At 41.0% G+C, this 25,145-nt stretch overlaps 1 protein-coding gene and 2 non-coding genes across 6 annotated transcripts in view; all 3 read left to right on the top strand.

Moving 5' to 3' along the window:
* ubap2 (ubiquitin associated protein 2) overlaps nucleotides 1-25,145 on the top strand; it is a 99,329-nt gene that overhangs the window by 44,825 nt on the left and 29,359 nt on the right. For 2 of the 4 annotated variants that reach the window (XM_062972617.1, XM_062972618.1), the window contains exons 6-17: nucleotides 1,851-1,928; nucleotides 8,395-8,449; nucleotides 11,396-11,499; nucleotides 12,005-12,058; nucleotides 14,643-14,721; nucleotides 16,255-16,444; nucleotides 17,131-17,344; nucleotides 17,691-17,965; nucleotides 18,315-18,505; nucleotides 20,287-20,497; nucleotides 22,135-22,174; nucleotides 23,659-23,848. In XM_062972617.1, coding sequence (XP_062828687.1) covers nucleotides 1,851-1,928; nucleotides 8,395-8,449; nucleotides 11,396-11,499; nucleotides 12,005-12,058; nucleotides 14,643-14,721; nucleotides 16,255-16,444; nucleotides 17,131-17,344; nucleotides 17,691-17,965; nucleotides 18,315-18,505; nucleotides 20,287-20,497; nucleotides 22,135-22,174; nucleotides 23,659-23,848 — 1,681 coding nt within the window. The remainder of the gene's footprint in view (nucleotides 1-1,850; nucleotides 1,929-8,394; nucleotides 8,450-11,395; nucleotides 11,500-12,004; nucleotides 12,059-14,642; nucleotides 14,722-16,254; nucleotides 16,445-17,130; nucleotides 17,345-17,690; nucleotides 17,966-18,314; nucleotides 18,506-20,286; nucleotides 20,498-22,134; nucleotides 22,175-23,658; nucleotides 23,849-25,145) is intronic. The other 2 variants (XM_062972620.1, XM_062972619.1) reach the window with 1 other exon arrangement.
* On the top strand, nucleotides 16,756-16,841 carry LOC134297277 (small nucleolar RNA SNORD121A). The gene has a single exon (XR_010004006.1). It is a non-coding gene; the product is annotated as a small nucleolar RNA SNORD121A (small nucleolar RNA).
* LOC134297278 (small nucleolar RNA SNORD121A) lies at nucleotides 23,224-23,308 on the top strand. The gene has a single exon (XR_010004007.1). It is a non-coding gene; the product is annotated as a small nucleolar RNA SNORD121A (small nucleolar RNA).

Here is a 25,145-nt window from a genome sequence, read left to right as displayed (position 1 = left end):
AGCTGTCAGAACCTGGGAAAAAAACTGTAATTCAATAAAGATGGTTAAATAAGATGTGGGCTACAGCCCTATCAGAAATTAAGATTGGCGAAAAGAGAAATAAAAGGAGACGCTATTTGATAATGCATAGAAACCTTTTATCAGCTTCATGTGTAAAAGTAATGGCAAATTCAAACCATAAAACAACCAAGTAAGATTGTGAATAAATATCAATATAATAATGGAAACCTGGGAAGAACTGCCGTATATTGTCATATAGAAGCCGACCTCATGTGTATGTCAAGGGCATGTGCTGGGATCAAAATTGCAGATATTGATATAACTTGTGTATAAGTCAAGGGTCATTATGTGGGGAAGGGAAAGCACCAATGGCCCTTGGCTGCCCGTACCATTTTTCCATTCAAATGCACTGCTTCTTAAACTGTGGGTCCCAAGCCCAAATGGGGTCCCCTTCATTAAATGTTGGGATCATGTTTGGCAACAGTAGATGGTTTCTAAATTTATACAAATTTATTAGCAACAATATGCATGGTGTACAATGGGCTGATACAGAAAATGCTTCAGCTGTATTCCACAAAAAGGAAAATCAGCCTATTTAGCAAGCCTTGCAAATGCGGATAAAAATGTCTCGGGCAGAAAGGGAAAAGCCCTGTTCAAAAGGACTAGCAGCAGCACCATGGAGGAGGGAGTCGGGAGAGTCAGGGTTTCTTTTAGGTTCTCCTTTTATGAACTAAGCCCTTGCCTTATCCACTCTATTCAGAAAAGGGGCTCTTACCTTTGTTTGATATGTCCTCACATTGACCTATGAATAAGTCTTGATCCAGGTTTTTTGGGGTTTTTACTAAAATTTCTAGACTTATACATGAGCATATAGTGTATGCATACTATGCCACAGAGATGTTTTTCTTTAAAAGTGGTTGTGGAGTTTTGACAACATTTATTGCTCCAATAATCCTAGTGAATCAAGGGGTGCATTGAAGCCATAGTGTGCTATCTGAGAATGTGCTACTGCATGTGCAGCAGTTATACCAGGCATGGGCAAACTTCGGCTCTCTTGGTGTTTTGGACTTCAACTCCCATAATTCCTAACAAGCTGTTAGGAATTCTGGGAGTTGAAGTCCAAAACACCGAGAGACTCGAAATTTGCCCAAGCCTGTTTTGTACCCACAAAACTCTATTTATACAACTGAGAGCTAAATATGGATGTTGCAAATTGGACAGAAAAAAGTATGACTGTGTGCATAAAACACAAAACAGGTGTCTGGCCTTTATTGCTTTATTAAGCAAAAATGAGCAATTGGAAGGGAATATATTTTGCATTCTTGAGGATAGCTGTGCAGAAAAAAAGAACATAAATGTTGAATCATTTTATTTTGGGCACTTAAGGCCTGCTTTTCAATCCTCAGGGGGACCTCTTGAAGCAGCCCTTGGATTTAAAATGAGTACAGCAAGTCCACACTAAAAGAGCATCACTGCATAATTTGTCCTCTAAAGCAATTCCAGTAAAAGATGAAAAACAGAGGCCGAAAACATGTAGTTAAATTAAAGGGAAGATGTTTGGTGTTCAACCTTGCAGCTTGTGAAAAGGTTTAGATGGGATATCAAAATGTGTGCTTCTGTAGGTTTCTCAGTGATTTCAAGCTTGAGCCAACAAGCAGAGCAGCAATTATGGGTCCAAATTACTGTGTCTCCCTGGGGCACCTCACCCTTTTCCATTTTTGAGGTATATGATTCTGCCTCATGTTCAGCTTGGAAATGTCTGATCAAAGAGGAAATACTTCACCTGTGTTTATTATTATGACATGTAAACATATATACATATATATTCTGTATGTCTCCTTTATGTCTAGTTAGAGTAGAAGAGAATGGAGTGGATAGCAGTCAAGGTGATCGACCTTCTGACCGTGGGAAACGTGGCAGAGGGAGAGGTAAGAGGAGTCTCAATTCTGTTGTGTCAGTCATGCTGAAGGCTGATTAAAGTGGGTTGCTATGCACAGTTTTATAAAAGAAACTTTCCTCTAGGAAATAATTCTTGCCAAAAGCCTCTAGATACAGAGTGAGCAGCTCAGGGAACAATGACAATTCTTCAGGCTGGATTCCTTTTTTCTGATTTCCTGATATTGATGAGAGTGCTGGATGTTCTCTGACCTCAGATTCACACATTTACTTGTTTGTTGGATTCATTGCCCACCTTTCTCCTCAAGGATGGAACGCAGAGTGAATGGTTGCTACTGTGTTTTTATAAATTGGATTATATTTCTTTTTCTTTACAAAGAATATAATGTTGATCCACACATTCTTGCTAGCAGGACCCTGTTTAAGGAATGTTGACGTGAACTGAATTAGCAGAACGTTTGCTGCTCAAGATGCATAGAAATGGAATAGAAGTTCAATAAAGCATAATCAGTGATAAATTGAAGCTCAGCAATTCTTTCATCAGGGATGTTTGCTGGAGCTGAAGATGAAATGGAATCTTTGGCTTGGAATGCAATCAGACACTGAAACAGGCCCTTTCTGCCAGGAACCGTTATCTTGCCTTTATCTCTCAGTACAAGACTAAAAGAAAAACCCAAATATCCAGCTAATTAAAAAAACTTGGAAGGATAGAATACAACAATATGTTTTTCCTTAATTTTGATTTGCAGTATCAGTCCTGTGCAGGTTTTAAAGCAATCTTTATTTTCACTGGGGAAGACTAAACAAACATAAGGAGAGAACAGTATTAATTTCCTGTTCACAAAACATGTGGCATGTGATCTAGATTGTTCATCAAGGGCAGTGGTTCCCAACCTTTGGGCCTCCAGGTGCTTTGGACTTGAACTCCCAGAAATCCTAACCAGCTTACCAGCTGTTAGGAAGTGTGGGAGCTGAAGTCCAAAACACCTGGAGGCCGAAAGGTTGAGAACCACTGATCTAGGAGTATGATTCTTAAGGCACAAGAGGCCCTGTGTGCAAATCATAGGCAGGCGTCACCTGAGAGAAAATAAAACCTGTTTTGTAGGAGAGAAACTAACCAAAGGATGGAGCTGGGAATTGGGTCTGTCACAAAGAGAAGAGTCCCTTGTATCTACTTGCAGTTCCAGAAGAATATCTGGCTATGCTGCAAGAGAGTTGTGAGAAATAGTTTTGCAAATAATAATGATGCCAAATCACTTCTGTAGTAGCGATCACAAACTTCTATCTTTCCTATGTAAACAAGCTATGGGGTGGGGGATGTGCTTGGTTTTTTGGAAGGCCCTTGTTCTTAGTTCTCCCTTCAAACCACTAGAAACCTCTAGAAAACATGTTTCTCCTGCTCACCATGTATCCTGCTTAAGTGTGTGTGTGTGTGTGGGGGGGGGGGGGGGTGTTGTTTTTTTGCTGCTACCACCAAATTAACCTCTGCAATAGTGAAAATTGTCTTTTTACCATGAAGTGCATGGAAAACATGTTCTTTTGTTTTTAATAAGAATCTGAAACCTGGCAGCCTTTGGGAAGAGTCCATTTCCTTATAAACATAGCATATAGACTATTAAGCCCACAATAGGTTTAAATAAGGCACTTGCTTGAATTTCTGCTGACATTGACTAGTTGGGCTGGCAGGGAGCCCGGCCAGGTGTGTGTGGTGAATGTGCCCAACCTGGCTGGAGAGATGCTGCTTGAAGTGTGTGGGCCACTTTTGCTCTAAAGAAGTGGTTCCTAACCTTCGGGCCTCCAGCAACTCCCAGAAATTCCAACATGCTTACCAGCTGTTAGGAATTGTGGGAGCTGAAGTCCAAAACATCTGGAGGACCTTTTGTTTTTCCAGTCCCTAGCAGATAATCTCTTTGCTTTTAAATTCCTGAGAAGTTTTTAGGAAATGTTTTGTAAATCCATTAAGTATGGAGGAAAAGGATGTCTACCTTGACAGCATGGCTCCACCCCCTTATCAGAGCATCCGGTGTATTTTCTCTCCTGTTTTTTTATTTTACTTTACCTAATCTCATATATAGCACTGTCTGTGCTGCACTCTACTCTGCTATAGATACTAAATATTCGTATATGTGCTTCCAGGCCTTCCAGTTTTCTTTCCAACTTTTTTTCTTATTAATGGAGGTGGAGATTTCTGTGATGGCTGCTTACTTACCTAAGCAGATGCAAATTTAAGATGCCTTTTTATATATTCTGTTGTCCAGCAAACAAGATTTGCTTTCCCTTTCAAGTCCTGCACCTTGAATTTGTGGACATGTCCTAGGAATTGGTTTTCCTTTTGTGCTATTTTGCTAACATATTTGGATCTTTTCCTGGAAGCATGCCTCAGTGAAGACTGGCCTTGGTCCATGGGCCATCACTGCATGTAACAACATTTGTAAGGACAACAGTGAAGGAAGGTGGAATCTTGATGTTCTTTGCCATGTGTTTTCCAATTACAAAGTAAACCTAAAATAGCAGCTGGTTATCGAGGCTTTCTAATGTCTCTGTTGTGTTTCACAGTCAAGGGATGTCATCCCTCTTTCGGTTGTGTTGTATGATGTAAAATCTATGCTGGTCAAAGGCAAATGGCTTCATTTTTAAGTCCCTCCGTTATCATAAAATTTTTATGTTCAGCTTTGTGAATCCCAAACATGTGGCTCTTCCAGACCAAATGTTTTTAATAGACCTTTTTAAAGTTTAGCAAATAGGAATGTGTTAAGCTGTCCCTTACTTAAACATTTCAAGTTATTTCAGCGATTGTACAGATGTTGTTCTGTAACATTGATGTTAGGCTGTCCTTCAGAATGGTAAATGAGTGTGTGTTCTTCTCAGTTCTATATACTGTACATGCAAAACAGCAATGCAATTCCAGGTAGACAGTGGTGGGTTGGATGGAGCAGTATAATTACATTTGTCCATTTTGTTTGGATTAAACGAAGGTGTTAGTTCTTTTTTGGCTATCAGAATGCAAATTATTGGAAGCACTCTTTAATGTACAATGTACATATCTTCTATTTTATTTATTTGTTTAAATATTTATAAACCTCAATTTAAAGATGTAGTAAAGCTGCTGTTGTGTCATACCAATCTTGCTGGATACTAGCATTATCATCTAATTCTATAATTGCCTTTTCTGCAGTTATACAGATACATCCAACCAGTTTCCATCTGATTTTTGCTGCTAATTAGTGACAGCTTTGTTTCGTACTTGGATGAGAGATTGTTAAGGAATACTAGGTGTTGTTAGCAATATTTTAGAGGAAGGAATTGGCAAAGTCACCCCTAAGTATTCCTTGCTTAAGAAAGCCATTTAAAATAACAGGGTCACCATAGGTATGACCCACATACACATACAGAAGTTTCACCTAAGCACTATAAAAGCACCAGATCCCATCTGATCTTGGAAGCTAAGCAGGGTCACAGCCCTGGTAAATACTTTGAAGGGAAGGCTGCTAATGAATACCAGGTGCTGTGGGAACTGGCAAAACCGCTTCTGAGATTTCTTTGCCTGAGAGGACCCTGTAAGATTTATGGAACTGCCGTAAGTTGATGAACAACTTGAAGGGGCATACATACACACAGGGTGTCCTTGTTTATTGTACCAGTGGACAATGGCTGTTTCTGCGATTGCGTTGAATCACTGAGGGCACCAACAAACACTGGCACTGAATGTGCAACTGAGTGTGAAGTAGTTATGCTTGTAGAGGTCTGCTTGCGTCACCATGAAGTGAATGCCTCTATTGTACAGCAGCCATAAAAGTCCAACTGCATCTGTACATGAGCATACACGCACACACACACACACACACACACACACACACACACACACAATATCTACATGATTTCAGTCACTTTACTATAAGATTTGATGATTTTTTTGAAAATGTAAACTTCTTGGTTGGTCCTGGAAAATGGACTAGCTTTTAGTGGACATATAGCAGAGTTTGAGAGCACATAGGATTTAGGGAAAAGGAGAGGATGGAAATCTCACTTGGTCATTTCATTGAAGAGAACAATGCTGAGGCCAGATGGAAGACATGAAGTGGGGAAGCTCTAGGTCAGTAGTTCTCAACCTGGGGTCCCCAGATTTTTTTGGCCACAACTCCCAGAAATCCCAGCCAATTTACCAGCTGTTAGGACATCTGGGAACCTCAGGTTGGGAACCACTGCTCTAGGTATTCCTGCTTCCCTGGTCTTAGTGTTGACATCCTCTTACTATTTCATTAATAGCAGGACAAAGTGACTCTCGGTTTAGCTTGACATTCCATTTTCAGGTTTGATTGCTGGCTTCCAGCTTTGTCTAATGTTTGTGTTTTGATGGTGGGTTAGTTGCTGGGAGCCTGTTTCCACAACAGAGCTGCAAGGCAACTGATTCCAGTGTGGAAACTCTTTTGTACAAAGCAAGAAGATAAGTAGCAAGAGAACCAGTCTGTCTTTACATGTGTCTCTGCATATCTCTGCTTCCTCCCCCCCCTCACCCCAAACCCAACAGTTGAGGGATGTATCCATTGCTCAAGCATGGCACATCCTGAAGGGTGTAAACATTTTCACAGGCATTGTGAATATGTTCTAAAGGAGGAAAGTTATTTGACTGCCTTGTAGTTGCCCTACAAGACAGTTGAAAAAGTTATTTAAAATTAATTGTAGGTTTCCATATATTAAGAATACACCAAATGCTTTTATAAACAACAAACTCATAACAAACTTCAAACACCTACCGTGTTTCCCCGAAAATAAGACAGCGTCTTATATTAATTTTTGTTCCCAAAGATGTGCTAGGTCTTATTTTCAGGGGATGTCTTATTTTTCCATGAAGAAGAATTCACATTTATTGTTGAACAAAAAAATGAACATTTATTATATACTGTACAGTAGTTGTCATCACAAACCAGCATAACCAGACAAACTGTGAGTCCTATCAAGAATTTCTTGTTACTACCATTATTTCCATGTACAGCACTCTATGGTACGTATATTTACTGATCCTGCATGCTCTGGTGTTCTGTTCGGCGGGCATGCTTCCAAACAAAAAACTTTGTTAGGTCTTACTTTTGGGGGAGGCCTTATATTTAGTAATTCAGCAAAACCTCTACTAGGTCTTATTTTCTGGGGATGTCTTATTTTAGAGGAAACAGGGTAACAAACTGACTAAATAATGAGTAACTACATATAAAACATACAATAAAGAAAAAATACACAAACAGCAAAAAAGCGAGGAAGCACACATACGAAAAGCCTATCCTAAATTGATTTCTAGCTATCTTTTCTGCAGTTCTACACATACATTCAACAATCTTACTTCCCTTTTAATAAATGGGCTTTTGCATTTATGTATTATATCTAATTTAAACAAATAACCAAAACCAATGGTTCTTATATCACTTCTTTTCCCAAAAAGGTTTAACAGGGTGTTCAATCTTTCCAGAAAGTCATTTGCGGATACTATGTAATCAGCAGAGGGAATTCATCAATTTCTTCACTTTTAACAGCCAGTCTTTCATAGAAGGCAGAGTACTGTTCTTCCATCTTTATGTAGATACAGTAATCCCGTTGCTATAATCATATATGGAAGTAGCCTCTCATTCTTACCAAAATGTTCATCAGTCAGGCTCAAAAGGAACATTTCAGGTTTTAACTAAATTAATCTTTAGAATTCTCTGAATATGTATTTGAGTCCAGTATTTCTATTTAACTCCTGTATTAATGATATGACTCTGGAAATGACTTTAAATGTCCCTCCAGCAATTAGTAACCACAAGATTTTAATTTTCCTTTATGCTGATTACTTTGTTTTCCTCTTTGAATAAAATCTGCCTTAAAAGGATGGTGGTCAGATTTGGTAGACAAAGTAAACAAGAATTGATAGAACATCGTGACTTATTCTGAAGCTGAGATTATGGCTTTTGGGAGGAGAACCCAAATGATGGTGAAGCTGAGAACAATCTTGGGGGTCTGATACTAAAATGACTCTTTCTCTTGTGGTTTGTTCTTGTGTATTGCAGCCAAACTAATTCCATAATAGGCAGCCTATCCTCTCGTTTGAACCAGGTTGGGCTTGCTTTTGTTTTGATTTCTAATGCCCCAGATACCAGAAGATGTAGGCTTGAGCCAAGGGGTGAGAGGCCTCTAGGTCAGGGAAATGGTGCAAGCCAATAGCGATAATTGAATCACATGGATAACATGTTTTCTCTTGGGACAAACACACTAGATTAAGAAATGTGTTAGTCTTTGGGGTTGAGACTCAGTCTGACCTTTTTTTCTCCTCTTGGTTTTAAAGTTGACTTCCTGCTGAAATTCTTTTAATTCCTAGTTTTCCTTTCCTATGTAAGAAATGTGTGGTTGTCATGAAGATTTGCTCAAAGTCTCTCTGTCCCTGCTCCACACCTGGAACTAGGAGATCAGAGGGCCAGATGCTTCCCACTATTTATTCTTAAACAAGGCTTTTTTTCCTGCTTTTTTCAGGGTTTGGACGAGGCAGAGGAAGAGGAGCAGGGAGGTTTTCAGCCCAAGGCATGGGGTAGGTTTTTCACAGTATATTGGGTGAAACATTAAGGTATATATTGAAAAAGGACTTGTCAGTGCCTCTGCATGAAGAAAATTATGCATACTCATGTAAAAGAGAATCTGTTAAACATCAAGCTGTTTGCAATGGACTTATTGGCTCTTTCTTCCCAATGGCAGGAAACCTGATAAATGCCAGAGGAAGTCAAAAACACTAAGCCTAAGTCAAATGAGTTTTCCTCCCTTCCAGGCTGCCAGGCAAAACCCGCTTGAGTAATTCAAGAGGACTTGCAGAGACAGAGATATTGATTACCTCAAGCAGCTGGTTTGTTGCCTAAGCTCAAGATAAGAATTAGTTCTGTCAAGTTGCTCCAAGAATTGTCTTCCTCAGTAACGATGCTGATAACTGCAATGGGTTGTTGTCACCTTCACAACTGTGCGCAGTTAAGTGTTGGAAACAGGAATCTAAAACACCAGCCACAGAAGAGCAAAGGAGAAGTGGATTCATTGTCTTTTGTTTGGGTTAGAAGTACCACTGCAAGAGTCTCCAGGAAAATGCCTGGGGGCCAAGGGCAGGAGGGGCTATGTCCAGATTCTACACCTGAGGAACAGCTTCCACACTTCTGCTTATAACTTTTTGTTTCCAGTATAGTTTAAAGGTATACCTGAAGTTATGCTGTAAAAACCAGAGTGCTAGTGATGTGTGTGCTTTCTGGAAATGTTCAAATTCAAAAACCGACTACATTTATGGAGTTTCTGAAACACAAGCATCTAATTGTAGTTTTCTTCTAGTAGATTAGAACGAGGATATTTCCCGTACAATTGCACCATATCCATATAAACTGTTTCTGGAAGGTTGGGAAACTGAAGCAGATTTTTGTGGTACAGAAGACGACAGGAGGGTGGAGAGCAGGATAAAATGATGTTGCTCTGTCATACTTCTGCTAGTGCAGTGTATAGTCTGAACCATAACTCCTTTGTTTATAAGTGTAGTCATGATGCTTTATTGGTCTTTTGAAAGCCCCTGAAGAGAACTAGCATTCAAAAATAATGAGTCAAACCCGGAAAAGGTGATTACCATAGAAATAATGAGATCTCTGATATACCTGGAAGCCTTTTAAAGCTACCATTGTGCATTCTGGGGCCTTTTTTGCCTTGGAAATTTAAATTTGTAACTAATCACGGCTGTTATTCTGACTACCAACCATGCATGTAATGAAGTGGACCATATTCCATGAAAACTCATGCCAGAATAAGAACATGAGTCTCCAAGCTGCGCTAAAAAAGCCCCTCCTTTCTTGTGTGTGGCTGTAGCAGAACTGCACCTTGATATCTTTGGGCCCACTCTGTGTGAGCATTAACCGAGCTGCCTTTTTACCCTGAAAATTATGCAGCAGATGCGAGGTGAAGTGATCAAGAGTGAAAAGGACCACATCAGCTCATTTACCCCAAGTCCACTTCGTTGGCAGTTTCTGAAATTACATCCCTTGCCTGCGTGAGCCGGGGCTCCTCCTTGCTCCCATCTGGCGGTGTCACATGCATTACACATCCACTTGTTCTCTTGCAGCACCCCTTTCGGTGCAGTTAACATTTGCCAGCCTTGATGCACACTGCCATTGATCCCCTGATCCCTGTCTGCCATGATGCACTCTGCATTATGACTGCTGTTGGGCTGAATAACCGCTTTTATGCACAAAACAAAACATTTTTAAAGGAAGATAGTCATGACTAAATTAAGGCCCTCCTTAAGCCTTACTACATCTCAACATCTGCCAGCATTGAGGAGCAGGTCTTGAATTTACATTCTTCTTTGTCCTATTTGTAAGTTATATCCAGCCAGCGGTTTATTTCAGAGCATGGTTTCTCTTGCTCTGAGTAACCTGTCAGTCTTTTCTGAGTCATGTTGAAAACACAGAAAGTTTCAGGGTGAGAAAAGTGAAGCTCCCAAGGGTAATTTTTTTACACCATAGTTGCAGTTAGTAGGTAGGTGAGCTTTGTTTCTTAAAATGCCATTTTTCCATTCTGCAGCATATGTCAGAAAGTAGTCAGCAAATGTGCTTTCAAATGCATGCAAACCAAAACTCATTTAAAATGAGTTTATAGTTTTAAATGTTTTGATGGTTTTATGTTTGTTTTAGTCTTTGTTTGGAATGACATTGTTATTGTGGCTTTTCTCCAAAGGCACAATGAAAATAAATGTATCTAATGATCAGAGAAAAAGAAACAGTAATAATCAAAAGGACTCGAGCTATTTATCATTAAAATCTTTTGAATAAAAAGTATTACCTTGAACTGCAGTTGAACATAAGAGAATGCCTTCTATTCAGCAGTTTTTGGGAAGTCATTTCCTAAATAACTACTTGCTTCACCATCATAGATTCATAGAGTTGGAAGATTCCCCCTAGGGCCATCTAGTCCAACCCCAATATGCCATGCAGGAAAAGCACATTGGGGTTGCACAGATGGCCCCAAGAAATGGTCATCCAGCCTCTGTTTAAAAGCCTCCAAAGAAGGAGCCTCCACTGCTGAATAGCTCTCCTTGCCATCAGGAAGTTCTTCCTAATGCTCAGGTGGAATCTTTCCTGCAATTTGAACCCATGGCAGCAGAAAACAAGGCCTACTCTCTCTTCTTTATGACATCCTTTCAGATACTTAAAGATGGCTCTCATGTCTCCTCTCAACCTTCTCTTCTGCAGGAGAAACAAAGCCAGCTCTTTAAGCCTCTCATCATATAATGCTCAGAACAGACATTATATGATGAGATCCTATAAAGCGAAGGGCCCACTGTAGTTTGCATGCACTAAATCCCAAATTTGAGCCCCGGAACCTTCCAGGAAAAAAAGGAATGTAGGTGAAGACTTGAGGAAGTCTCCAAGAGTCTCTCTACTCAGGAGACATTGCTTCGCTGGATTACATTCAGTATTCTCCCAAGTTTCTGACTCTCAACTTTCTTGACCTATAGGACATTTAACCCTGCAGATTATACAGAATCGTCTGCCACAGATGGTTTTGGAGCCAAACAGGAGTCTTGGGAGTCTGGGCAGACGGATGGCCATGATGGAACAGGTGAGGCAGCGGCCAGAAGGAATTGGGACCCAGGACACACAAAAATATGTAGTTCAGTATAATACTCAGGGATGTTGCAGGATTCCTTTATATATGTGCAAGACCAATAGTCTAGAAATCAAGGCTAGTATATATATTAACATAAAATCCAGTTAATTAAGTTTATTTTTCTAGGCCCGTTAGACTTCTTGTTCAGTGCTAAAAGTTAATGGCAGTTTACTCATGAGGGAATGCTTTCCAGAACACAAGATGCTTTTGCACCTGCCTCCTCTCTCTGCATTCTGGCACGTTTGTTCACATAGAAAATACATTCTGTCCAAGTAGAAATTTAGGGACATTGCTTGATACAATGTGCTTTTGTGTTGGTTTTATTTATTGTTTTAATTTAAATTGTAGTCTTTATTGCAGTGTAGCATAGACATTTTCCAAAGAAGTAATTGGTACATCATCTCTTCTCTCCATACATATATTTGTTCAATTTCTGGGTTTTTTTCTCTTGCTACAGGAGCCTGGAAGAACTCAATAGAAGAATGGACAGCTGAAGACTGGAATGAAGATGTAAGTATCTATTGTGTTGCTGAAGGCTTTCATGGCCGGGATCACAGGGTTGTTGTATGTTTTCCAGGCTGTATGGCCATGTTCCAGAAGTATTCTTTCCTGACATTTTGCCCACATCTGTGGCAGGCATCCTTAGAACCTCACACCCTCTGAGGATGCCTGCCGTAGATGTGGGCGAAACATCAGGAGAGAATGCTTCTGGAACATGACCATACAGCCTGGAGAACACACAACAACCCTAAGTATCTATTTATTGATTAGCTGGTATTTTAAACTTATGTGATCAGCTGATGCTCTTACCCCCTAAGGGAACTGGGTGGAGTATCTTAGCAAACTTTGGATGCTGTTTTGAAAATTGTGAAAAGATTTTTTGGAAAAGAGGTGTTTGAAGAATATCCAGCCTTTATGGGATTCTTTGTAAGTTAAGGCACAGTTACACACATTCCGTGATATGAATTTTATTGAGACCTCGGTAGGATGGACATCTTCTGTGTGGGATGTGCACCTCCTGGGAGATTGACATTCCTCCAGTGACACGTACGCTATGAAAAAGATAGCTGGAAGTGAAATAGTTTTGCTCTACAAACTCTCTGTGAGAAAGCTTTGCAAGTAGGAGGATGGAACAGATAGTTCACTATCTGCCCCTCCCAGTCACCTTCAGGGGTAGCTTTGAATAGAGTAGAATTTGTTTTGCTAGAATACCCCGTGCTTTTGATAAATGATATTTTTAGAGCAACAACCCGGGTCAGAGATTGCGTCTGAGCAAGCAATGTTCCCTAAGAGAGGTAGCACGACTCTTGTGCAGCTCCATTTTGTCAGCAGCTGTTTGTTTCAGGGAGCCTGCCAGTGTGCCAGTGAGAGATTTTGTTGTTGTTTTGCTGTTGTGCCATGACTGGGCTCTCCTAGACAGCTACTCAGAAGCGGATTAAATTCCTTTCCCAGAAACCCCATTGGGTGTCTCTGTAACGTAAAGCATTTCAGCTGCTGGGCACGTCATGTGGCCTGGCAAATGCCACAGTCCCCAGCAGGAGGCCTTGGAGGCAGTGGTCTCTTTTCCGTTCCCTGTCGTCTCTGCAGCAGCGCTTCTGGCTGCAAGGAGACTGTACTCTGTGGGTTGCTCTGTTAAGAGCTCTGTTTTGCCAGGGAATGGAAAGCATTTGTAATTTGCATTGGCAATTTAGTCCACTTTCAGGGGCTCGGAGTGGATTTTTCTAGGTTATCTAGCCATAAGAAAGACAGGCTGGGAAATTATAGAAATATTTACTATTCAGAATAGGATTTTTCTTAAATCAGGAAGTCATTTATAGGTCAGCTCCTGTTGTAAATAAGATCTTTCCGGGACCTGAATATTTCTTCCTCCTGCAGAGCACAGAAATAACCAAGAGGGCTGTATATTCAGGCTGCAACCTGCTCCCTTGTAATTACACTGGTACCAAGTTAGAGCATGGCTTTTATTACAATCATTATGGTTGGAAAACTTTAGTCAACTTGTACATGCATAGGATTTTTAGAAATAATTTTGTGTGGTTGCCCTATTTAATAGGTTTTTTTTACTGTTTATATTTTATTGATTTTTATTGTTTAAATCAATTTTATTGTACTCCCGTCTTGAGATTTTTCTGATACAATCCAGGATAGAAACATTTTAAATTTTAAAAGTGGTGGTTTAAAATTTTAAATTTTAAAAGTGTGCGCACACTGTGTGACAGATTTGCCTGTTCAGGAGCTGCTCACATGATATCTTCCTTAAATCTATTGAATTGGACCATTTCTTAGGAGGAGCATATAATACTTTTCACGGGAGAAAAGCAACCTGCTTAGACCTGCCAGAGCAAGTCTGGATTGTGCATACTTTGGCAGCACATGCACTGAATTGCGATGTTGAAGAAAATTAGTATGAGTGCAAGGATGATAAACTTGTTAATTCAGAATTGAATCCAGAAGGAGTAGGAGACAGACTGGGAGAACGTATATTCCAAACACCTCCAAGCCAATTTGTTTTCATGTTCTGTCGCTGGGCATGCTGGTTTCAGTTTAGTGCAAAATACTGTCATTATATAACCAGCAAGAGGAGAATCGGTTTAGCATACCTGTTTCTCTTTTTGGCACCATAGATTGTAGAAGGGCGTTTTTAGGATTATCTGCTTAAAGTTGGCACTGTGGCTCTGTGGGTTTTTCATTCAGGATATTGAGTGAAGGATGCATATTTCTGGCCCAACTAACAGTGTTCTTGGTACCATTTTAACTGAGAGGTTAATCTGTTGTGATTTTCTTTGATTGCTATATTTATACTTCCCTTTTCCTCTCGCTGCCACATATTTTTCTTCCACACACCACTCAAGGCGAGACCTGCACATCCTGTGTGAGTTTTATGTGATTTTGTCAAACCTGAGAACCACTTGGTATATATTATGGTTACTATCATGAAAGGATTTTGGCACAGTTGAAGACTAGATAATTGGCTTCAATTATTAGACCATTTGGTCTTGCTCAGCAGGACAGGCTTGTATTTTCATGCATACTTCTCTCCTGCCAAGTGAAAAGTGTGAAGTGATTAATATAGAATTTCTCTTTTCCTCTCTGGGCCCCCACCCAGCTTTCAGAAACAAAGGTTTTCACAGCTTCATCTGTTCCAGCGGAGAACCATGTTGCCCCTGGCCAAAGGTATGGCTCCTTTTTCTCTGTTCCCTGAACCTTGTCCATTCTTTCTCTTCCCGTCCTATTGAAAGACTAAAATAATGCTATTATAGTATCATTTAAGAGAAGACTACAACAATTCTGAACAAGGCTTTTCCTGTGGAATATATTAAGCTAGACTTCTGCAAGTGTTTCTATTTGCGAACTGATTATATCATAGCATACACCTTGCCACATGGCTACATATGTGGAAAAACAAGCAGTCCATTTTAAGGCAATGGACTCATTGGTTTGGGGGAATGAGTGTGCAACATGCCCTGTGTGCTACATGTATGCTCTCTCCCATTCTGTGTACATATATAGTGCAAACATGTACCTCCTGTCCATCTTTTTAGCAGCTTTAACATGTAGTAAGGTATAGGCATGTTGCCCTTAGCCACTCTTGGTGTTCAAGGAGAGCTCCATCTGTCCGCCCCCCCTTCTTTTAGCATACCATGATAACTGTCCTTCTTGATGGATGAATGGTAGTGTAGTGAGTTGTCCTTGCACTGACCCAACACAGTAGATACAAAAAAGCTACTCACAGCTGTCATAAGCCATTGCTGTAAGGGTTTATGTCAAGGCTCTGAACTCAACTGGATTTGTTAGCCACTTTCTGCCTCTTCAGTTTGGTTCAAGTGTATTTTGCTTGGGGGGAAAACTATTATTTGCTTTGGAATCTCAAGAGAACTCTTGCTTTTCCTGTTGGAGACATACATTGGTTGTGCTTTAGTGCAAGTGGGCATTCCCGGCTTCTTAATCCCTTGATCTGTAGGTTGCATTAACTCTGTCAAGTAAAGCTGTTGTACTTCTGACATTACTATGCTTCTCCCTATCTTCTTTGGGCTCCAAATTCTTTTAACACTTACTGCATTCCAAGTGGAATTTGCAGATCAGTTTGAGGCTGGTTGAGTTTGTGAAGTGACCTGCAGCTCACTGTGGGTTTCACAAAGGATTCACATTTTATGGCTCCATGTTGCTCCATTTGGGTACCTTGATTCTCCTTCTGAATTGTTCTAGGTGCCCTTGTTCCCTGCTGCCATTTTTAGTGAAGAACTAGCAGTATGCCGCAAGTTTCTTAGGAGAGGCATTAAAGGAAGGCATTGTCTCTACAGAGATGGTCATATAAATGGCTCTTTTCTGGACTGGTGGAGGAATAGAAAGTGCTTTCTATTCTCTTTATCAAAGAAAGGAGCATCACTGGGATGCATATACTTGTTTGTGTGCATGCATGTGGTCACTCATACAGCCACGACTGAACACCACAAGCTACACTTGAGCTAAGCAAAAGGTTCAGCTATACTTTCTCCAAACACTCAGATTAGAATTGACTTTCATCATATTTTTCAGGCAAGGCAGAAGGCAGGTTGGAGGGTCATTGTGCTTCAGGTGCAGGAGGCCCACTTGTCTTGCAGCCTCATGTAGGAATTACTCTAAATCCTCCCCAACTTGAGATTGCTTGTCCTCTTCCTTCTTTGTTTCAGTATATTATCTTCTTATCCCACCCTTTTTTGTACGCAGTATTGATCTGGTGACGCTGCTTCAGAAGCCTGGAGCATCTAGCCAGGAAACGGAGGGGAGCTCATTTGAGACGTCCCAGCAGCAAGGCTTTGGCCAGGCTTTGGTCTTCACAAATTCCCAACACAACTCTCAGATGGCCTTGGGAGCAAGTAACACAAGTGCTGTGAACTCCTATTCTCCACAGAGTCTGGTAACGTTGACCTTCGAATCATTAAAAATGCTGAGCGCATGTGCTGAACAGTGTTTGTGGTCTTCCCTTTTTCCAAAAGGGGAAGAGGATGATTATGAAATATTTTGGGAATACAGAAATGAAGCTGTGCTTCTGAAGGATAACCTTTGTCTTTGCAGTCTTGTTTGGCAAGTCCATTTTTGACTTACTGACTTGTTCCCTGTCAACTGCTGAAGTGACCTACTTGTATTGATTCTTGAGAAGAGAACAGATAATGTTCTTTGCATAATAATTTAAAACACAGCCTGTTTCGTTCATGAAGTGCAGTTCCTGGCCAGCAGACTATGATGTGATATTCTTTCCAAGCACATATCTGACTGCTGCATGAGGAAACAAACTGTTTCTGAGTCTTCTGGCCATGTAGAAATTGCTTTACATCTTTGGACAGGTATCAGGTTCTCATAAATGAAGAGCCTTTCACCATGTTTGATGCAGATTTCTCCTTTTTCTCCCCAACTAAAAGTTACTAACATATATTTTTAACTGAATTATATTAAATTTTCCAGAATTACCTAGACATTACCTTAGATGATATTTTACCTGTTATATATAGTTGTTATGTCACAGCTTATTATCCATAACAATAATTCTGATGTGTTTGCCTGTGTATTTATTATCTTTCATTTCCCTCTTTGTTTTCTGTCTAGTCTTCAGTACTCTGTTCTGGATTTGGAGAGCTTGGGGCTTCAAAACCGTCCAATTCCACTGGGTCCCAGATTTTAGAGCAGTTGAAATCTCCAGGTTTGAGCCAATTTACCTTACAAGGCTCTCTCAGCGCAAACTCCCCTGTTTCTACAACCACAACATCATCCTGGGATATAAAACCTTCAATTTCCCAGTCTTCTATCCTTAGTCAGTTTGGTAAGTGTCTTAATCAACCCATCACGGTGACTGGATAGAAATTGGGAGAAACTTGCACTGTGAGAGTACAGTGTGTTTCAAAATGATGGATCTCAATTCAAATCAGTTCATTTCACAATTGCAACCTATTCTTACCGACTGTTAGGAACTGTGGGAGTTGAAGTCCAAAACACCTGGAGAGAGGGCTGAAGTTTACCCTGGGCTAGAGGCTGTTTGGGAGAGAGATATTTTTTGCAACTACAATTCCCAGAATCTTTGAAATTCATGCCTTGCGTATGCACTCTGAAAGCTCTGACCACAAGGATGGATGATCTTACTATGCATTTCTCCCTCCTGATATTCCTAGATTTCAAATCCCAACCTGAACCATCCCCGGTCCTGAGTCAGCTGACGCAGCGGCAGCAACAGCAGCAGCAGTTGGCGTCTCCTGCCCCACCGCCAGGACTGGAGTCTTTTGCCCCCCCAAAAGCCCGAGCGTCTTCTCCAGCAGACGGTTCCATCTCTGTCAGCAAGATGCTGCACCTTCCCAGCCTGTCTGCAGAGAGCCAAGCGACGCCGGCCCATCAGGCTCAGCAGAAACAGATCAAACCCCTGAAACGGAGGATACCCCCAGTCTCTAAGGTGAGTGTTTTAAAAGGAGAGTTTTTTCTGTGGTGGTCTTTTGACTCTGAAATTCCTTGGCTCTCTGTTATCGTTTAGTGCCAAATGGAGCCCAATTCTGTTCTTATGTTCACTGCTGTTTTATAATGTTTTCTTTTAGGAATGTACTTGTGGGTGTGCCTGTGTTGAAGAGCATGGTATCAAACATCTTAGTTCTGTGTAAATATCTTTGGATCTCTGTCCTAAAGGCAGGGCACTACTGTTTTAATTGAACAGAAAGAAAAACAAATATATAGAACCCCTCCCCTGGCAAAACAGCTCCCCTGTAGGTGAAATTATTTTGTTTGGAGCAAACTTCATTATGTTACAGCATGCTGTCGGTTTCCAGATCCCTTCCTCTGCGGTGGAGATGCCTGGATCGACTGATGTGTCGGGGTTAAATGTGCAGTTTGGGGCCCTTGAGTTTGGACTGGAGGCTTCTCTCTCGGAATTTGGATCTGCTTCAAGCTACGAGAACAACAGCCAGGCACCCAACAACATCCTGTACACCAAGCCCATGACGTAGGTCCTCTGGTTTGCCTTTTGCTCAGCTTGTTTGTGCAAGGACGATAGGTTGGTGATAAAAGTATACTTATACAGGGAGTCCTTTGGTTATTAACAAGATAGGTTCTATAGGTTTGTTCTTAAGTTGCATTTGTGTGTACAGTTGTAAGCTGGAACAAGTACACTTTTAAAAATGAAACTCCAGCCATGTTTTTAAATTTTGGATAGCATAGGGAAGGGCTAATTCCACTGTTATTCTTGTTTTGGGGTCTGAGCGCTTGTTCAGAAGATTTCACCTCACTTTCTGTCCCTGTGACAATTGGATTTTGAAAATTTTGGATTGTTGCAGAATCAAAGATGGGTGATAAAGTTTCAGCGGAGACACCCTTTTCCCACAATAACTTTTACAGAAGTGAATTACACTTTCTAGGGGTAGATTTCCTCTCACTTCCTGTTGCCTCACTTCTGTTTGTAACTAGGAGTCAGATAGAAGTCAGATGTTTGTAACTCAGGCCACTGCCTATAGTTAATTAATGAATCAAAATGTTTATAGAAAATAAATAAGTGGAGGTAACTATTAAAATCAAAGAAGCCACCCAGAAAACAGGTGGAAAAGATGGCTTAGTGCCTTGATTTCTTGCCCCCCTCCCTGTCCCAGTTCCAGAGATATAAACTGCTTAGACTGTTTTGACTGCATCTGACCCTGTTTACCTTTTGGCACCAGACATTTACGTCAGACCACTACAATTTCAGGGGATAAGGGCTTTAACTGAAACCATTTTAATTAGTTGAAGAAGGTCTTGAAACTCAAGTCCCTGTTTGGAAGCTGGGAATTCAATCTGGAGATGGGAAGACTGACGGGTGACTTGCCTGTTGTATTTAAATACTTGAAGGGATGCCATATAGAAGAGGGGAAGGAGTTTGGAAGACACAAATCAGTGGATTCAAATTACCAGGAAAAAATACTTAAGCATTATGGTTACTTCCTTTTGGTAAGAGCTGTTCAACAGTAGAATGGACTGCTTCTGAGAATGGAAGACTTTCCTTCTTTAGGGGTCTTTAAATAGAAGTTGGATGGCCATTTTTCATGAGTCTATTGTTGCTGTAATTCTTTCTGTGTTCTCTTCTTTGCACTGCTTCAGTTGCTGACTCTTTTTTTTTTTGCTATCTAGACATTCTTGTATGTGGAGTGTAGTTTTGAAATGTGCATTACTTAGGATGTATTGATCAAATGCTTTTTATTTATTTATTTATTTCTGGTATTTCTACCCCACCCTTCTCCCCTGGGGGACTCAGGGCGGCTTACAAATTGGCAGTGCCATCACATCAACAATATAATACAAAAGGCATTAAAAACTAAAAACATTTAAAACATCATAAAAATCAATATACAATAATAAAACATTATCATGCACCGAGGTAATGCCCCTTCATTCACTAGACCTTGTTAATCCAGAGTCTTAAAAACCGTCTTAAAAAATCCAGAGTTTTAAAAACATGGTGTCATGAGCCTGCCTGATTACAACTTGGTTTAGTTTGCAATATAAAAAAATAATTAATCATTGGATTGGATGTGAATAGAGTCTTAACTTGATTGAATCAAATATTTTGCAACAAACAGGAGCCACTTGGGAGCCCACAAACCAGGCTTCCTTGGTGTTGCCCCCAGGCTCGCCTTTCATTATTCCACACTGTCTGTTGTGTATTGAGTTCATAATAGATTTACTGCAAGCATGTTAGCTTGGTGGTGATATTGAATCGACATTGACCATGACGATAAATGACTTTTACTTTTTCAGTGATCCTTTGAATACCTCTTTGCCAATGTCCAATACAGTACAGGAGCCCACCTATACCACCCCCGCCATCACATCCGCCAGCCTCAGCTGCTCTTCCCAGAGCACTAGTCCTGTAACAACCGCTTCCTCCTACGACCAGGCCTCTGTGCATAGCAGGATAACATACCAAAGCTCTGTGCCTCCAACAGAACCAACCACAGCTGTTGTCACAGTAAGTAGACTTCATAAAGTCTTAAGCAGCACATATATTACCTGTTAGAGGTTGTTGGGTTGGTGAGAGCAGTGGCACATGCTGTGGGGATTATTTGCTGCGGACAAACTTGGACATATAGCATGCTGCCCCAAGACTCAGTTATTAGTACTCAGATGTTTATAATTGACACCCTGCTTGCTTCATCTTTTGAGATAATGCCAATGAAATAATGGCCGGAGGCCTGTTAGTGTCTTGTGTTGCATGCATAACTTCCCCTGTAGAAATGGTTGGACATTCAATGCAGAACATCTGTATTCAAGGCTACCTGATCAGGTTTAAGCTTACTGTGCCCCCCAACGTCTGCAAGGGTGGAAGACCAATTAAAATGGTCTGCCCCAGGAGGCTTTTGCATCCGGATGGATTCCTGACGGCTCTTGGGGAATTTCCCGCCACCTGGGAGGTGATCCTGTTGATTCTCTGGTCACTCTTTGGAATAGGGACTGGTGGGGATGAGAGACAGGGCCTGCCCATGCCTGATCTAGGTGCTGCTCTGCAATATCCACCCAACTTTACTAGCTGAGCAAAGGCGATGGGAGGGATGAATGGAAGTTAACAAAATACATCTGTGTGTCTTTGAAAGTACTGCACAATTGTCTTCTGGTTTTCCTACAAAATGCTGACTTCAAAAGTTAATCTCTCTCAATTCTTTTATTGATTGGAATAATCTTTTGAACAAGCATACCTTTAGTTGTTTCATTTGATTCTTGCCTGGATTTTCCTGGCATTTTTGTGTCTCCAGCAATGCATCCTTCGCCTTAGTATCGACTATAGGAGGGAGGAAGGTCTATCTTTTTAGACATTAATATGCCAGAATTCTCTCCGTGTGATTTGCTTACATTCTATTTATTTTACACCTGCTCCATTGTGTAGGCTAATGGAGGTGTGGGCAACTGCATGCATGGGGGCCAGAAGCCGGTTCCCTATGCTCAAGTAGCCAAATGCCTCATTATTCCTTCAGTTTTTCTCAAAATAAACAGTGTGCCATAATTCTGACAGATTTTCAAGGAAAACTGAGGTATTTGGGGTTAGTATAGAATTCTGAGATGCTGGAGGCAATGGGATGAGGACATTTTGCACATTTCAGGATCTTTCCATGTGGCTTGCAGGGAAGCATTGGCATTGCTCATTTGTATTTTTAAAATAAGGGGATTTGGGGAACCGTTGTGGAGATCACCAGCCACAAAAGTGGGGTCCAAAGGCCACATATGCACTCCACTGGCCAAACTGTGCTTACTCCTGGGCCAGTGGGCTACTCAGAGTCAATAGGGCAGAGGATTATTTGGTTAAAATTAGTTTTAAAAAAAGGCATGTCCTAAAATCTTTCCACATGTTTTAATCCAGGTAGCCTTAGTGTGCCACAGAGTGTTCTGAGTTTGTGGGATATATTGTGTAGTGTTTGTCCCTTGTGTTGCTTCCTCTTGCCAAGCTCATTCCATTGCAAACATGAGCACAAACTGCCTAAACTTCCTTCTGCCCTGAATGGGATTGTATTTGAACTCTGAAGGGAATCCTTGTAGATGTAGAAGGTGATTTGATTGCGCTTCTCACTGGGTGTCTTAGAGAACTTGAATCACTATTTTTACTTTGACTTTCAGAATGGACATGTTAGTGTTCGGACGCAGCCGGCCCTTGACAGTAAGTTCAGAAAATCTTTGTTCTGTTTGGAGTTACTACTTTGTTGTGGTCACTGTCGGGGAGACAAATGGGGAGATAAATATTTTGCTTTTTAAACAGTGTTTATAGAGAATATACTTTACAATCAGTTGTGTGAAGGTAGCCATCCAAGGTGCAGATGGGTGTTAGCAAATGACATTTTTTCCACTGAATGAAATTCAAGCAAACTGTTCTTTGACACATTTATAGGGTTGTTTCTGTGTTTAAGTTCTGACTTTGGGTTTACAACCTCCACTACCAAATGCTCATGGGATGTCTCATGTTTTCTCCACTAAGAACACTTGAGCCATGTAGTTTGCATTCAGTCCATTGCCAGCATAGTTGGTTTTGTATTTTTCTTAACAGTGCCAAATAAATAAATGGGGAAACTGCAGCTAATTCCCCATTTATCTGTGAATAAGCCCAGGTGCTTCCTGGTTATACTTTCTTATTGGAGGTACCTCCAGAGACAGTACTTTCTGGCTAAATTACAGCTGGCTAAAAGATTAAGATGCCACAGTAAATGATGTGATTTCTTCTGCCATCTGCTTATTGTCTGGAAAATAAAAGAGGGGACTGCAAACAGAATTCTCCTGCATTGGCTTTCTTTTGAAAGCAACTCCTTTTTTGTAGCAGCTCCTTTGCTTGAAAGAAATAATTTCAGGCGAGATAGGCTAGACCCCAGAAGACAGGCAAAAAGTGTGTGTTTTTTTTCAGAGGTCAGCATTTGTGGCATTTAGTTCCTCTCTCCAATTTGCCTGGATATACTATGCTCATACCAAGAGTTGCTTCCTTTTATCTATCTCATAGTAGCAATTTTGCTGCAAATTTCTGGTTCAGCTATTTTTTGACAGACTCTGTTTATTCATCCACTAATGTTAAATCCTTTCAACAATTTCCAATAGTTTATTTTTTACAATCTTGCTGTCACATTCAACAGCGAAAATATTTTGGACTGATATACTTCCTAAGCTGTTTGGGGAATATTCTTGCTATAATAACCTGGTGATGCTATGAACTTGGGCAAGGCACCTGAAAAGACTATGATGTTCACCTTCCAAGCACATATCTGATACAGTATGCTGTGGAAGACCCTATGTTCTGAGTCTTTTCTGCCAAGTCCTGAAAGGAATGGGGTCCAGAGTGTATGTCCCTACCAAACACATCTATGAAGTGATGGTGTGAAGATCCTAGAGTTTGGGCAGATTGGGGTTGGAAAATATGGATACCTTGAAATCTGTTTGTTGGGAACGTTCAGGAAAGAAGAGCAGACACTTGTTAGTGCTTGCCTTGCTGAGCCCACTCTGAAGAGCTTCGAAGAGTTGTTGATGCTTTTCTAACCCCTTATTTGGCACAGTTGACTGAATGTGTCTCTCTTTCCCCCTTTTAAACTTGCACTGCCCCTTTCATAGTCGGGATTGTACCACGTGGGCCCTTCTCTGAATTGCCTTTCCCCACCTTTTCAGCTCCGTCATCCGTTCCGGCGTCTAAGACAGAAACCTCTCCTCCGTCGCTAGCTGCCAAAGGCTCTTCTTTGCCTAGCACCACGGCTGCCCCTGCTTTGCTTCTCCCTTCGGCACCCCCGCACACAGCGCCACTTCCCAGCTTGCCGCAGTCCAATGACTTGGCCAACAGCTCACTCTCCCAGTTAAGCAGGTACAGCAGAAGAAGCTACGGGGCGAACATGGCGGAGAGTTGTCTGGGTGGGGATGAGAGTGGTCACCTTCATAGTGATTGCTTCTGTCTCTTTAACTATGCTTGACTGCCACTGTGGGGTTTATACATTTCATTGTGCGGATCTATACATTTAAGACCAGAGAAAAATGACCTCTAGGGATTTGCCAGGTCCTCCAGATGATTCTATGGTATGCTTTCCCCCAGAAGCTACTGTAGGTCTTGGAAGACCTAGCAAATTCATAGACAGGATACCTCTCTAGCACAACTGTATGCTGTGCTGAATTGAGAAGTCAGATAAGTTCATGATATGCAGTTGTAGGTAATCACGGTCCAGCCAGGAATGTATTTCCTGCTTATACAAGGGTCTTGCTATATTTACATATATGAGGGTCTTACTGTATGTCCTGGCAAGATCTGTAGCTGAACAACAAAGCCGGCAGAGGCTGTGCAATTTCTTTTATCAGTGCTAACCACAGTGAAAAAGGAAGGTACTGAGAATATAGCAACTCTTCAGAGAAGTGTTCCTTAGCCTTCCAGTCTAATCCTTGAAATTACCTGCTTTGTGTTTGTTTGCAATGGGAATAGAACTCAATTGGGGAGGAGGGACACAGACAAATCTGTAAGCCCCAACCCCAGTGTTACTACTCATCTAGCTGCTTTAGAAATTTGTGGCTGGCATTCTGTCAGTGATATATGCTCATGTAAGTCATGCTATGTATGCAGGACAGATATTCACCACAGCATAACAGCTATAGAGATTAAAGCGGGATACAAAATATTATTATTATTATTATTATTATTATTATTATTATTATTATTATTATTATTATTATTCTGCAGTGGCAGAAGTCCAGTTGTGCATACAGCAACATTCCACATTGTGTTTATACCCTGTGCATTGTGGTTACACTTTTTACATTGCTTAGCAGCACACAGGCACTGCATTCGCATTCACATTCAAAGCAGGAAGATTACATGCTTCGAATGCAGTTTTCCTGCCTCTTGGCAGGGGGTTGGACTGGATGGCCCACGAGGTCTCCTCCAGTTCTAAGATTCTATTATTTTACGTGTTGCACAGTGTTGCTGATGTAAATGGGTGTTGTGTAGTGCCAGTACAGCATTTCTCAGCATCTTCCATCAGATCTTCACACTGAATATACAGAAAGTGCTAAAGCAGATGGGCGAGTACGACTTAGGGGACAGGACTTTGAATGTGTACCCACCTCTCCTCCCCAGGTTTAGCCTTCCCATGTTGCAGGCAAATGCTTGCAAGTGT

Source organism: Anolis carolinensis, chromosome 2 (assembly GCF_035594765.1).
Source record: "Anolis carolinensis isolate JA03-04 chromosome 2, rAnoCar3.1.pri, whole genome shotgun sequence".
NCBI lineage: Eukaryota > Metazoa > Chordata > Lepidosauria > Squamata > Dactyloidae > Anolis > Anolis carolinensis.
This window is presented reverse-complemented; position numbering and strand designations above follow the sequence as displayed.